The 12,938-nt window shown below is 24.9% G+C and overlaps 1 protein-coding gene and 1 pseudogene across 1 annotated transcript in view; both read left to right on the top strand.

The window, feature by feature from the left end:
- Positions 1-275: 275 nt before the first annotated feature.
- LOC140674175 (lipase 3-like) lies at positions 276-7,215 on the top strand (annotated as a pseudogene).
- The window catches only part of LOC140673853 (fatty acid synthase-like), a 25,414-nt gene continuing 19,123 nt past the window's right edge, over positions 6,648-12,938 (top strand). The window contains exons 1-3 of the mRNA XM_072907074.1: positions 6,648-6,738; positions 11,886-12,075; positions 12,473-12,723. Of these exons, the coding sequence (XP_072763175.1) occupies positions 11,907-12,075; positions 12,473-12,723 (420 nt within the window). The 5' untranslated portion in view covers positions 6,648-6,738; positions 11,886-11,906. The remainder of the gene's footprint in view (positions 6,739-11,885; positions 12,076-12,472; positions 12,724-12,938) is intronic.

Raw genomic sequence — 12,938 nt, 5'->3', positions numbered from 1 at the left:
ATATTGCACCAACTTATTTCGCAGTTGCGTAAACACATTTGTTTATTCATAAAACTGAATCATTTAATCTATTAACCTCCGCATCCTGTTAAAAATTTTCCTTGTTCGACTAGTTCTATTTTTAATGCATAAGATACTATTTTTCCCATACAAATTATATATTTATTGTCACATAACATACAAATATTAATATATATTATATAATTATAAATTATATAAATATAATTGCTATAATTTATAAATGTATATTCTCATAAATTATTTATTGATAATATATGGTTGCCTCTGTGAGTTTGCGAAGAAAAAACGGTCGCTGTGAATAGCGAGTCTTATGAGGCGGATAAAGCGTATAGAGATATTTTTTAGCTTATTTCTGAAAAATGCGATTTTGGAATACAACTTTATCATATATGGTTAAGTTTGTCTTTAAATAAGCTATAAGTTTTGCTATAAGATAAATTTTCAAAAATTGAAAGAGTGGAGGAAGGATTTCGAAAAATATAACATTTTTGAAAAATCTGATTGCACAATTTTAAAGTACAAGAAAAACCATAAAACTTTTATTTGAAACATTTTTTTATATCTTATTGTTTCGACAGTATTCGATCAGAAATGTAAAAATCGATTTTTCTCAAGAAGGTGTTTCACCCCCTTAACAGGCGTATGTGCACTTATAAAAAAATACGTGTCTTCTATTTTAACCTAGACTACAACATATTTAAAGCGCATTAAAATCGAAAGAGGATACTTTCACACCTTTCCTTGTTAGTTCTCTTATACACCTTTTGTATTATTTTCTAGTCTTCTGATTTGTCTCTCCATCCTACACAGTATCCTTGTTTGGACGAATTAGATTCAAACATAATTAGATACAAACACAAATACGCATCTGTCATCTTTGTTAGATTTAAAAATTATTTATGTTTAATTCATATTAAATATGCATTTTGTAGTTGTTTTATAATTTAATTCTTAGTATCGCTTAATTGTTATTAAAATTAATTTTATTTTAAAAGTACATACGCATTTTGTTTTATAAGTATTTACTTTTGTTATTATTATATAATTACACTTTATATTAATTAATAACATATTGATATTTTACACTTATATTATTAACAATAATAATATAAGAAACGTTACATTATTTTAAAAATAAATATTATATATTCGTATCTTTGTTTTTATCGATTCTTGTTTCAGTCAGAGATGATAACAAGGGCAGGTTATTCTGTGGAGACTCACGTTCTAACGACAGATGATGTATATCTTTTGACGTTATATCGTATTCCAGGTGGCAACAGCTCTCCACCTGTACTACTGCAACACGGTTTCTTTTGCAGTTCCGTTTTTTGGATTATGCTTGGCAAAGGCAAAGCACTAGGTAAGACTTTTTAAATAATCCATAAAAGATATTCCAAGATTATATCGCACTTTTAATTATAATATAATTTCTAATGTACATTTTATTTTTTAAAAACTTTTTAAATTTAGATAACATATATTTAGATAATATATATGTTGTTTATATACATATATTTTATATTTAGAATTTTTATTTAATTTATTGGATAATGAATTATATATCAATTTGCGGTCTTAATCTTTTATTAAAAGTATTATCATATAAAGATATTGTAAAATATATATGAGAATATTCTATAAGAAGATATAAGTTAATAATAAATATATATAAACAATGTTTTTTTGCACATTAGCTTATTTATTAGCGGATCAAGGATACGATGTTTAGTTAGGTAATTTTCGCGGTAATACCTACTCGAGGTCACATACTTCCTTATCGCCGTTGGAAACAAAATTTTGGCATTTCAGGTATTAGCATAAAATAATAATGATGCTTGAAAAATAACATAATGATAATTGTCTGATTTAACTTGGTGTCAAACTATATAACACAAATGGAATTTATTTTAATAGAAATTTAATTCAAGATTAATTGTAAAAATATGTTTAAAAATTTACTTTAAAATGTTTATAAAAGTATTTAAAAATTTATTCATTTATTTTTATTATTACTGCTGAAACTTAAAGAAACAAAAGAATTACAAGTAAATTATCATTAATCTTCAGATCTTTAATTTCAGATAATAATGCAATTTGTTTTTCACAAATTCCTGCCAAGCAGTTTTGTAAGATTTTTTTTTAAATACGCCTGTGACCAGTACATCATCAGAGAGAGCTGCGCTAACATATTGTTTACGATCTGGGGTTACGACCACGAGCAGTTTAATTATGTGAGTGATAATTATCATAATCAAAGTACAAAATCGAAGCTTTGATCATCACATTTCCATTTGCAAGATTAGCATATTGTGTATATATATCTTTATCGTTTTCTATTTATGATTTAGACTTTACTACCTGTCATCGTGAATCATTTCCCGGCCGGAGGTTCGTTTAATACGATAATACACTACGCTCAGGAAATCCAATCAGGCAAATTTTGTCAATACGATTACGGTCGTGCGAAAAATCTATTTATTTATAACTCAGTGGAACCTCCGGATTACGATTTAGCGAATATAATGGTTCCGATCGCCTTATTTTATGGCCCTGGCGACTGGCTAAAAAACAACACGGTAAATAAAATATATGTAAATACATACGTAGTACAAATTGATTTGCGCTAGGTAATTGTGTAGTACAAATCATGCTGCGTTCGTAACAAATGGGAAGATAGTTTAAGGATGTTTAGCACCTACAATTGGAGCAAAAAGTAGTCAAAATTGACAAATATATACTTTTCTCATATATCTTAATATATGATTATTATAAAGATTGCATAAAATTTTATTATTTATTCATAGCTAGAGTGCAGAAATGTATTTTCCAACTTCTGTTGCTTTTTTTCGAAGAATTTTCGTGTTTCTTAAATTGATAATGAGAAACTTTTATCATTGACAATGAACAATGAGAAACTTTAATCATTGACGGTACCTCGATTTCAACATTACAGCACAAAATTTGAATTGTAAAAATAAAAGAATTTCCTCGTACAGAGTAATTTAAAATATCAGAATAAAAATTATAATAGTGAATAATGACAAAATATAGAAGATTTTTAACTATTTCTTTGATAATTTTAATAATTTGTCATTTCTCCGAGAAGAAAGAAATGTGGCAACATGGTAATTTTTCATAAGTTGGTCAAATTGCAAATTGACATATGAGGCCTAGTCGCTTCTCGCTTACACGTTTATATATAGAGGCTTCTTCAGATGAAAAGATAAGTTATTTAAAATGTCATAAGAAGGCTCAGCTGAATGCTATGTTGCCACGTTTTCACAATAAATAATATGTCATCTCGGATAATAGGACGAAATTGAGAAAATTATATTCAATATCTTTTGAACTAGTCAGTACCTGACCAAAATTATGTAATCAAATATTTCCTCTATATTTAAACTATTTTTGCAAATTTTGAATAAATTCCTATTATTATTTCTATCTATTTTTGCTCTTAAATCAACACAATCACAGGTTTTTTATAAGATAGAAAATCTGTAATCGTATAAATTTAACGGCTAAAAAGGACAGAAATGATTATATTTATACTTATTTATATAATTAATTATATTTATAATTATATTAATACTTTTACTTATAATTAGATCTACAAAATAATTATATTTATAATAATATCGACGGGTACGTTCATTGCAAATTAAAATCCTTATAACTTTTGATTGCTTCAGTGAATCAACTCTAGGTTTTTTTATAAGTCTCTGAACATGTATCAGAACAATCTGTGCAAATTTTATTAAATTCCTATATTTTTAAAAATAGGTACTAAACATCTTTAAATGTATCTAATAATAATATAATATTAATTTGAGAATTTTAAATGCATTTTAAAATCACTTGATGTATATGTATATTTTAACGCGACAAATTTTGTCACATAGTACATAGTATTATGCGTATTTCTTTAAGGATGTGAGGAGGCTCTACCGCATATTGGCCAATGTAGTGGATATGTACGAAGTGCCGTGGCCCAATTTCAATCACATGGACTTTGTATGGGTCAAAGATGCGCCAAAACTTGTATACGAAAGAGTTTTCAAGCTTATGAGAAGTGAGAATTTAAAGAATGTTTTTTAATAATTTTTTAATAAAAAATTGAAAAGCTTAAAATCGTTTTATCTATTTTCCTTTTTTAAAGCTCTCATTTCATTAAAAGTTTTTTATTTTAATTATATTTTAATTCAATTACATTTATTTAAAATCTATAGCCCTTTTTGTTAAATATTTCTATATTGGAGGAAAAAATTTTAAATCTATCACGATGTATATGAAAAAAAAGATTCAATTAACAATAATAATTAATAATAAAAATATAATTTATTTTAGTTTAACACTTATAAATAATTTTAACTTTGACATATATTATCAAGATTTTGATTCTAAATAATAAAAAGAATTCACCCGTTTGTTGTTAGTTAAAATAAATTATTATAGTAATAATAAGATTTTAATCACTTATTATTAGTTTGATGTTAGCGGGTGGGACTAGTACAGTCTCTGGTTTATTAGATCTAGATCTTAAACTTTCTCTGTAACCCTATTATTAGTTTAAATCATAAAACTGGGTAGTAATATTGATTATTATATTAAAATGTATCCAATTTTTAAAATTTTTAAGCATTTAAATTTACACGTTTTTATATACTTTTGTTTATTAATTATTAATTATGTGTAATTAATAATTAATTATGTAGTATAAATATACTACGCACATACGCATACAATTAAATAAATATATAGGACTTTACATAAAGAGTTTAAAAATGGCAAAAATTGAGAAATGGATATGTGAGCGACGGATAAGCTGTGCATGGATTTGTCAAATGCGATCCACTTCACGTATGCTTTCAGTGCAAAAGAGATCTATAATCATATAGTTTATTTCACATTGGTCCCCTTCACATTATCTAGTGCTTTCAGTAACACAAGTATACGTAATTATATGATTTATGTGGAATTTTTATATTTTGTAATTTTTGTGTAATATAAGATTTTTTCAACATTATCCGCTTGAAAAAGATATTTCTTTTCTATCTACTTTTAACCTGAAAACACTGATGTGGAGTGTTCTCATCTAGCTTCTAGCAGAATATTAAACATTCATGTAGAATCTCTTACGGAGAAAATCTTCTCAGCTATAACATATTTTTGAACACTCTATATATATATATATATATATATATATATATATATATATATATATAAAGATTTATGAAGGTTTTTACAAGTTTGTCTAAGTGTCTACACATAATATAAATATTAAGATCTAAACAAGTATTAAAAATTTAATTTTTTATCAATCTACGTTTGAGTCTTGATTTGCATAAGCAATAATTTTTGTTAGTAATCTTTTAATAAACTATAAAACACGGTTACAATATTTCGAAAATTTTCAGAATTATGAGTTTGACAACATATATCGCAAGATCTAGTCATTTCTAGATGTGCAATAAAATACACATTTATTGTGTTGCACTATACTGTATTAATATTGCAAAATAACAATAAATTGTATAAAATATAAATAATGCAAAAAGATAATTTTATGTGAGAAAGAAAAAAACAATGGAACAAGAAATATACATTCTTCATTTAAATATTACTTGCAACTAGCAACTCATCAGTAAGAAGTGCGCTACACAATAAAATAATCGCATAATCATGTGCATTTTAATGTAATTTTAAAATTCAAAATTTGTGTCGTATCCGATATACTTTGATACAACGTACAACATCTTGAATTTATTTGTATATATAATCTATTACTGTCATTTGATTGCAAAGTTTAGTTAAAAAATAGAGCTCTTAAAATCAATCGTAAAATTATAATAACACATAGTGTAACACATACACGCATATTACGTAGTCAGGCTTCATAAACTTCAGAAATAAATGTGCACTAAAAAAATAAGTATAAAATACTTAAATAGATAATATAATACATATGCTATAGACTCTGGTTAAAAAAGTTTAAACAAAAATTCTAATTTTACTTCTTTGTTGCAATCCAAACATTAAACTTTTTTATAGGTGGAAAAAGTAAAGGCCAAAAGTATGAGCATTTTATAATTTTCTGATTAAATTCATTACACTTTTATTTTTAGTATTATTTAAAATTTATTGTATACACTACGCAAATGAATAATGATTACTATATATTTTAAACTTTATTTCTCATCCAAGTACTGAGTTATGACTAACAATGTTTATTTAAAACTTTATTATAATAAAAAGTTAGCAACTAAAAACTTCTTGAACTTTATTTATAATTATATTTTAATTACATATTTCAAAGTCATTAAAATTAGTAAAGTTGCTGCTAATATTGAATATAATATAATATGTAAATTATTATAATATAATTTTTTAAGTAATAAAAATATATCAAAATATTTTTTAAAAATATTACACCTTCCAAAATGTGATTTTTAATTATTAATAATAAAATTAATTATATATCAAAAAAGTTTTATTTAAATTGTTATTAATAAGTGTTATGAAATCTATGGTAATGTTATTAGAAAGCTCCCCGCTCCACGCGACATCAGTCGACATGTATAAATAACGCGCCCAACGTATCATGACATTAGTTTGCCGTTTATACCCCATGACTATTGTCTCCTTGATATATAGAGATCTACTCGCAAGGGACGAAAGAACCTATTGACCGTTGACGATTTTTAATAAGACTATGTAAGTTACCACATTTTCATGTATTCTAAAAAATACACAATTTTAATATGTTCATTCCTATGATTAAACCGATGTTTATTATACTATTATTTTTTTCAATCATTACTTTCTAGACGGTCAAATTTATTATCAACAAATTAAGAACAATGCGGTATAAAAAAACCAACACTTGTTACTGTCATTGAACCATTTGATGGTCATAATCAAACTATTATATATTTAATTGCTTATTACGTTTGTGATTTTTAGCTATATATTAAACTTTCGTAATGTTATGAAACTACTTATAGAAAACGGCTTCTTTAATCCCTTTACCACATTCTCTTATTTTAATTTTATACGAGCTTTTGACTTTTTTATTAATTTTTTATACCTTACAATTTACATAGTTTAATTAAGAAATATTATGTTTTAAATATATGTCCTTCAAAAACAATACAAGTGCATTGCTGCATTGTGTTATCATATTTATTTTGATTCATTTAAATATTCAAAATCCGTATTATGTTTGCAAATCCGATAAATAATAATTTTATACTAACGTGGTACCAACGTTTGCATATCTGACAAATAATAATTTTGTACCAAGCGTTAACGTGGTAATTTAAATTAAATGAATAATCTATTTCGTATTGCACATTCTGTTTTGAAAATTAAAAAGTCAAAATTATTATTAGTTTTAATGCCAAATTTTATTTTTTTATTCAAAAAATGAATTTCTTTTAATTTCAAAAAATGAATAAGCTCAAGTAATACTCAAATAGCATTCTATATTTTTCTATATACGTCCTATTTATCTAATAGAAAATAAATATTTAAATTATATTTTATTTATATATTTTATATTGAAAAAATAATTTATTTCATTGTCAAGTTTCCGTGATTTATTCCATACATATAATGAGATATATTATATGTATGTTTTTTTATGCTTTCTATTTTACAGTAGTCTTACATAAATCGAAAAATACGATTTAAATATATGTTTTTAAAAAACAATTCAAGTACGTTGCAGCATTGTGTCATTATATTTATAATTCACTTAAATATTAAAAATTCCTATTGTGTTTGTGTATCCAATCTAATTTTATACCATGTGTGAACACTAATTTAAGGGGAAAATCTGGTTTAGGATTAAAAAATTGATTTTTTTGTTTTAATCGATAGTAACACTTTTAAAAAATATACTGTTAGAATTATATAATAAAACGAAATTCGAAGTATTTCCGAAGTTAAAAAGCTTAAGAAACAGGATTGTCCAAGTACACGAGCGTGCAGCAAGAAAGCGTTCCGCCCTTCAGTCCCTAAAATGATTTTATTATCTTTAGCAGATGTCGGACGAGTATATATATATATATATATATATATAGGAAATTTACATATATTTTTTTATGGATAAATATAGATGAACAGGTAATTCAATAGGTATACAAAAGAAAAAAAATCTGGTCGGAAAATTGGAAATTACCGCTTTTATTTGTACGGGTGTCTTTAATGAAGATTATTCTGCCATTCTAAAAATTATGAATTTGTTAGAATTAAATATTGGTACGCAATACAAAATATTCGCCGCGAGCAGCGGATAACGATGCAGGAACGACCCCACCAAAACAACACAGAGAAAGCTCGTATAGCTTGTAGGCTAGACGAGCAAATTCAACAAAATGAATTTTATGACAATACGAAACAATTATTGTAGTCCTGATATAGCAGATTAGCATTAAAATGCTGTATGTTATCAATAACCATTATTTTGTTGTACCGAAAATTTTAAACGCGTTTTTCTCATAATCACTTTTTTCAAATTGGCAGGAAAGATAGAAAGAAAACTATTCGACCGATCAACTTCTTCCAATGATTTTTCGTTTACTAATAAACAAACTAAAAACATTGTTAAAAAATTATTTTAAACATCTTTTTGGTATATTTAAAGCGAAAATTTTGCGTTAAAATCGTAACTTTTTTTAAAATCCTATATTTTTCATTTTTAGCTCAGCAACGATAAAAATATATGCAAATTAAGAATATATTTGATTTTTTTGCTTCAAACAAAAATTATAGACTCCAGATTTCCCACCAATTTATATGAGGCATGCAAAAGAGCAAGTAAAAACTTTATGTTACTATCATTTTTTTTAAATAAAGAAGTTACTAAATATAATTTCAATACGTAAATTTCTCTCAAAGTTTCAGAAAGATCCGATTTATTTTTATTTAAAAAAGTTCTCAAAATTTACCTCTTTTTTGGCGTCCTAAACTAGGTTGTCTCCTTAAATTAAATAAGTAATTTAATTCTTATTGCATACTATATTTCAAAATTTAAGAATCAAATTTTTAAGATTAGTTCTTATAATACTCATATGTATATTATTCTATTTTTAAAATAAAAGACAGTAAATTTGTATACATTATAATGAAGAAATGTTATATGTATATAAATATATACTCCTAAAATATTTTATTTCTGTATTAGAGTTTCAAAGTTTTTACTAGAGGAAAAAAAATGTATAGCATATTTCATATATATATATATATATATATATATATATATATATATATATATATATTGCATACATATATACTAATCCAAAACAAGCTATTGTCAAGTAGTATGCGGTACGAGTGTAGGATATGTGCACGAATAATATACATATACAATCATCGAATTGTTTGTCTAATTAAATCTTTCTTACAAAGTAGAGAGAAACAAGATACTAAAGAGAACTTTTAGCAGTTTTTATGTAATGTCACATTTCAACAATTGATCAATATCTTTTTTTGCATGACAATTAAATCAGGTATGTTCAAAAAAGTAAAGATAAAAATATTTAATTATTAAATTCGTTACTTGAAAAATGTAACAAAGTTTTTCTTTCCATTACAAGTAACGCGCGTAATTTCTAAACAGCTAACCTTGGTTTAAGATATTAATCGATACGATAAGTAGTTCAATATTTGCCTTAAGGAAATTGTTTCAGCCGCTAAGTCTTGAGAAAAATTTTTTACTCTTGTAATTTTTATCATTTATTTAATAAAGAAGATGTATATCTCATATCTATCGATAATTGTTTATAACTCTATACACATTTTAGTCATAGTCTATATATAAAATTTATTTTGCTCTTTCAAATATTTTGTCGTAATACAATAGCAAGTAAAAGCATCATAATCCCGTTATAATGTCCACTCTAATCTATCTATATATCTTAGTTTGTAGCCGAATATGTATTAAACTTTGACATCATGCACACCATGCTGATTATAATTAAATATATAATTATATAAGTGATTATACATTCTACTTTTCCGGGTAGTCGGTGGGGTTATTATGATATACATATATATTAATCTGGTCACATGATTCATATCTTACCTAACAGACAGTGAAGGATAGCATAGTCTTTCTAGTATAAGTTGTAGTCATTGTTTTATAGAATTCTAGAATTTGCTAGAATTATCTGCTTCTATTTTCAAGCAGTTATAAAGCTTGGATGTGATGAGTATAAATTTTGATGTATTTTTTTTTATTTTTTCTTTTTTTAGTTTTTATGTTTTTAATTCTTTGCGACACAGTAAGTCACCCAGAGACCCATCTATATCTTTTTGAAACACATATTTTTCTAATTATCGATATTTCATAAAATTTGGTATATAGAAGTTTTTGAAATAATGCTTGATTAGCACGAAAGTAAACATGTGGACGTTTCTGATGTTGCTGATTGCCAATGTATCGTCAGACCCACAATCCGAATTAGCAAAGAAAAGTTGTTTCTTGAGCACAGAAAACAACTGTTTTCTGAAATTTCATAGCAAATATATGTAGCAAAATGCTGAAACAACTGAAGAATCCTAATCATTCTGAAGATTTTATTCGCAGGATTGAATCGGTCATCTTAAATTTTGGAAATCTAATAATACGTTCCCAATCAGCGACATCAAAAACCCCATCTGTCAGTTTTCGTGCTAATCAGTACCGCTTTGAAAATTTTGTTTACCATATTGGATCCGCCGTCTTGAATTTTGAAAATCTGACCACAGATTCGTGATCAGCAATCTCAAAAACCCCTATATACCAAATTTTATAAAATACCGATAATTATAAATATTCGTGGCTCAAAGGGTTAAGTAGATTATTTCAAAAATAATTTTTGAATGTAATTGAATTATACGCGTAATATTAGTAGTTAGTACATAATTTAATAGTTAGTATATAAATGAATCATGCAACGAAAGATCCAATTTTGTACTAAATTATTGTGAAAAATTCTATTTATTTTTATTTTTCATGTCTTATTATATGTACATTCCTATATATATATATATATATATATACTCGAGAAAAAATAAACTTATTATGATTATATATGATTAAATATAATTATAATTATATTTAATTATATATAATCATAATAAGTTTATTTTTTCTATATATATAATTATATCCGAAATTTAGGCCTTTCTGACTATATGTAATATAATTTGTTCATATATAATTAAATCTGAAATTTAACACCATATAATTTGATCATATATATTAATATTCGAAATTTGACGTGACATGAGCTTGTCTTTATACTCGTATGTACAATTATACTCGGCTAAATCTGTTTCCATATATAATTAGATTAAACCAAATATGATTATATGTATAAAAATATGGTCATATCGCGCCAGCCGAATTTCGGATATTATTATATATGTTCATATAAAATTACATATAATACCAGATCTAATTATGCATATTTACATATAAACATACTATACTTATTTTTTTCTCGAGTTATTAGTTTTTATTATTATTTCTAATCGTATACAATTATGTTTTTTAATTACTATAACATTTTAACTCGACTTAATTTAATTTGTTAACACATTTTATCAGAAAATTATTATTAATGATAAAATTTTGTATAAATTTATATTTTTGTATAAATCAACTTTGTGTACTATTGTTAATTTAAAAATCTGAGAATTGTACATTGTTTTTGAATGTTTACTACTTATTTAAAATTATGTGATTACTCCTCTTTTTGCACATTATAAATTTTCTGGTAAAAAGCTAAAGAATGCTTCTTCTAGTTCTAAAATTTTACTTTTTTTTATTCTAATATAATTTTAAAATCTAGAGTTATGGTATATTTTTCTAGAATTGTTAAAATTTAAAGAAGATGGATAATAATAATCGATTCAATCCATATATCAGCGTTGATGCTGAAGAAGAAATCGTTATCTCTGGTATTGCCGGGAAGTTTCCTAATTCTGATAATATAAAAGAACTACAGGACAATCTTTTCAATAAAATGGATCTTGGTTCAAACAATCCTCGCTGGAGTAACTGTAATATCTTTTTCTCAAAATTGAGAATATTTTTATGTTTTATTGAAAAAATTTTGTATTTTTTTTAATGTAATATGTATATATCATAGTTAAAAATTTGTAATATTTGTGTCAATATACATATTTATAAATCTAACATATTAAATTCGAAAAAATTTTATTTACCAAATCATTAAAGCAATTAATACGTTATGCAATTTATGTTTACATAAATCACTTTTTGTTAACATTTTTAACAATTTTTTTCTGTTTATTATCGTAATATTATTTTTTATTTTATATCAAAGTTTAATTGAGATGTCATGTATGTTTTTAAGAATATTGTAATACAAATATTATCAATGACTTAACAATATGACAATATTATATTTATTCTTATTATAATAAATCCTAACAGTTGCATATGAGATGCCTGCTAGGGTAGGAAAAATGAACAATATACAAAAATTTGACGCAGAATTTTTTGATATATCGACCAAAGAAGCTCATATAATTGATCCTGGAAGCAAGATATTACTTGAGAAGACTTATGAAGCAATTATTGATGCAGGCGTAAATCCTGCAGAATTACGAGGAACAAACACAAGCGTTATCACAGCAATAAGTGTTCATGATACACATCTGGAGTTAATATACAATAAACCTCACGTATGTGATTCAAATTGATTATTCAATAATATAAGTATCAGAAATCAGTAAAAAAGATACGCGCTATTAAAAAGTACATAAATATATGTGTGGATTTATTTAATTTTAAATGTTTAATAATTACACAAGGTGTTATCGCTTTAAGATAATTATTTATTAAGGATTTATAAAAGAATTACAAGTAAGAGGAGATACTGTTTCTCCCGCACGTTTTT

This window comes from Anoplolepis gracilipes, chromosome 15 (assembly GCF_047496725.1).
Source record: "Anoplolepis gracilipes chromosome 15, ASM4749672v1, whole genome shotgun sequence".
NCBI lineage: Eukaryota > Metazoa > Arthropoda > Insecta > Hymenoptera > Formicidae > Anoplolepis > Anoplolepis gracilipes.
This window is presented reverse-complemented; position numbering and strand designations above follow the sequence as displayed.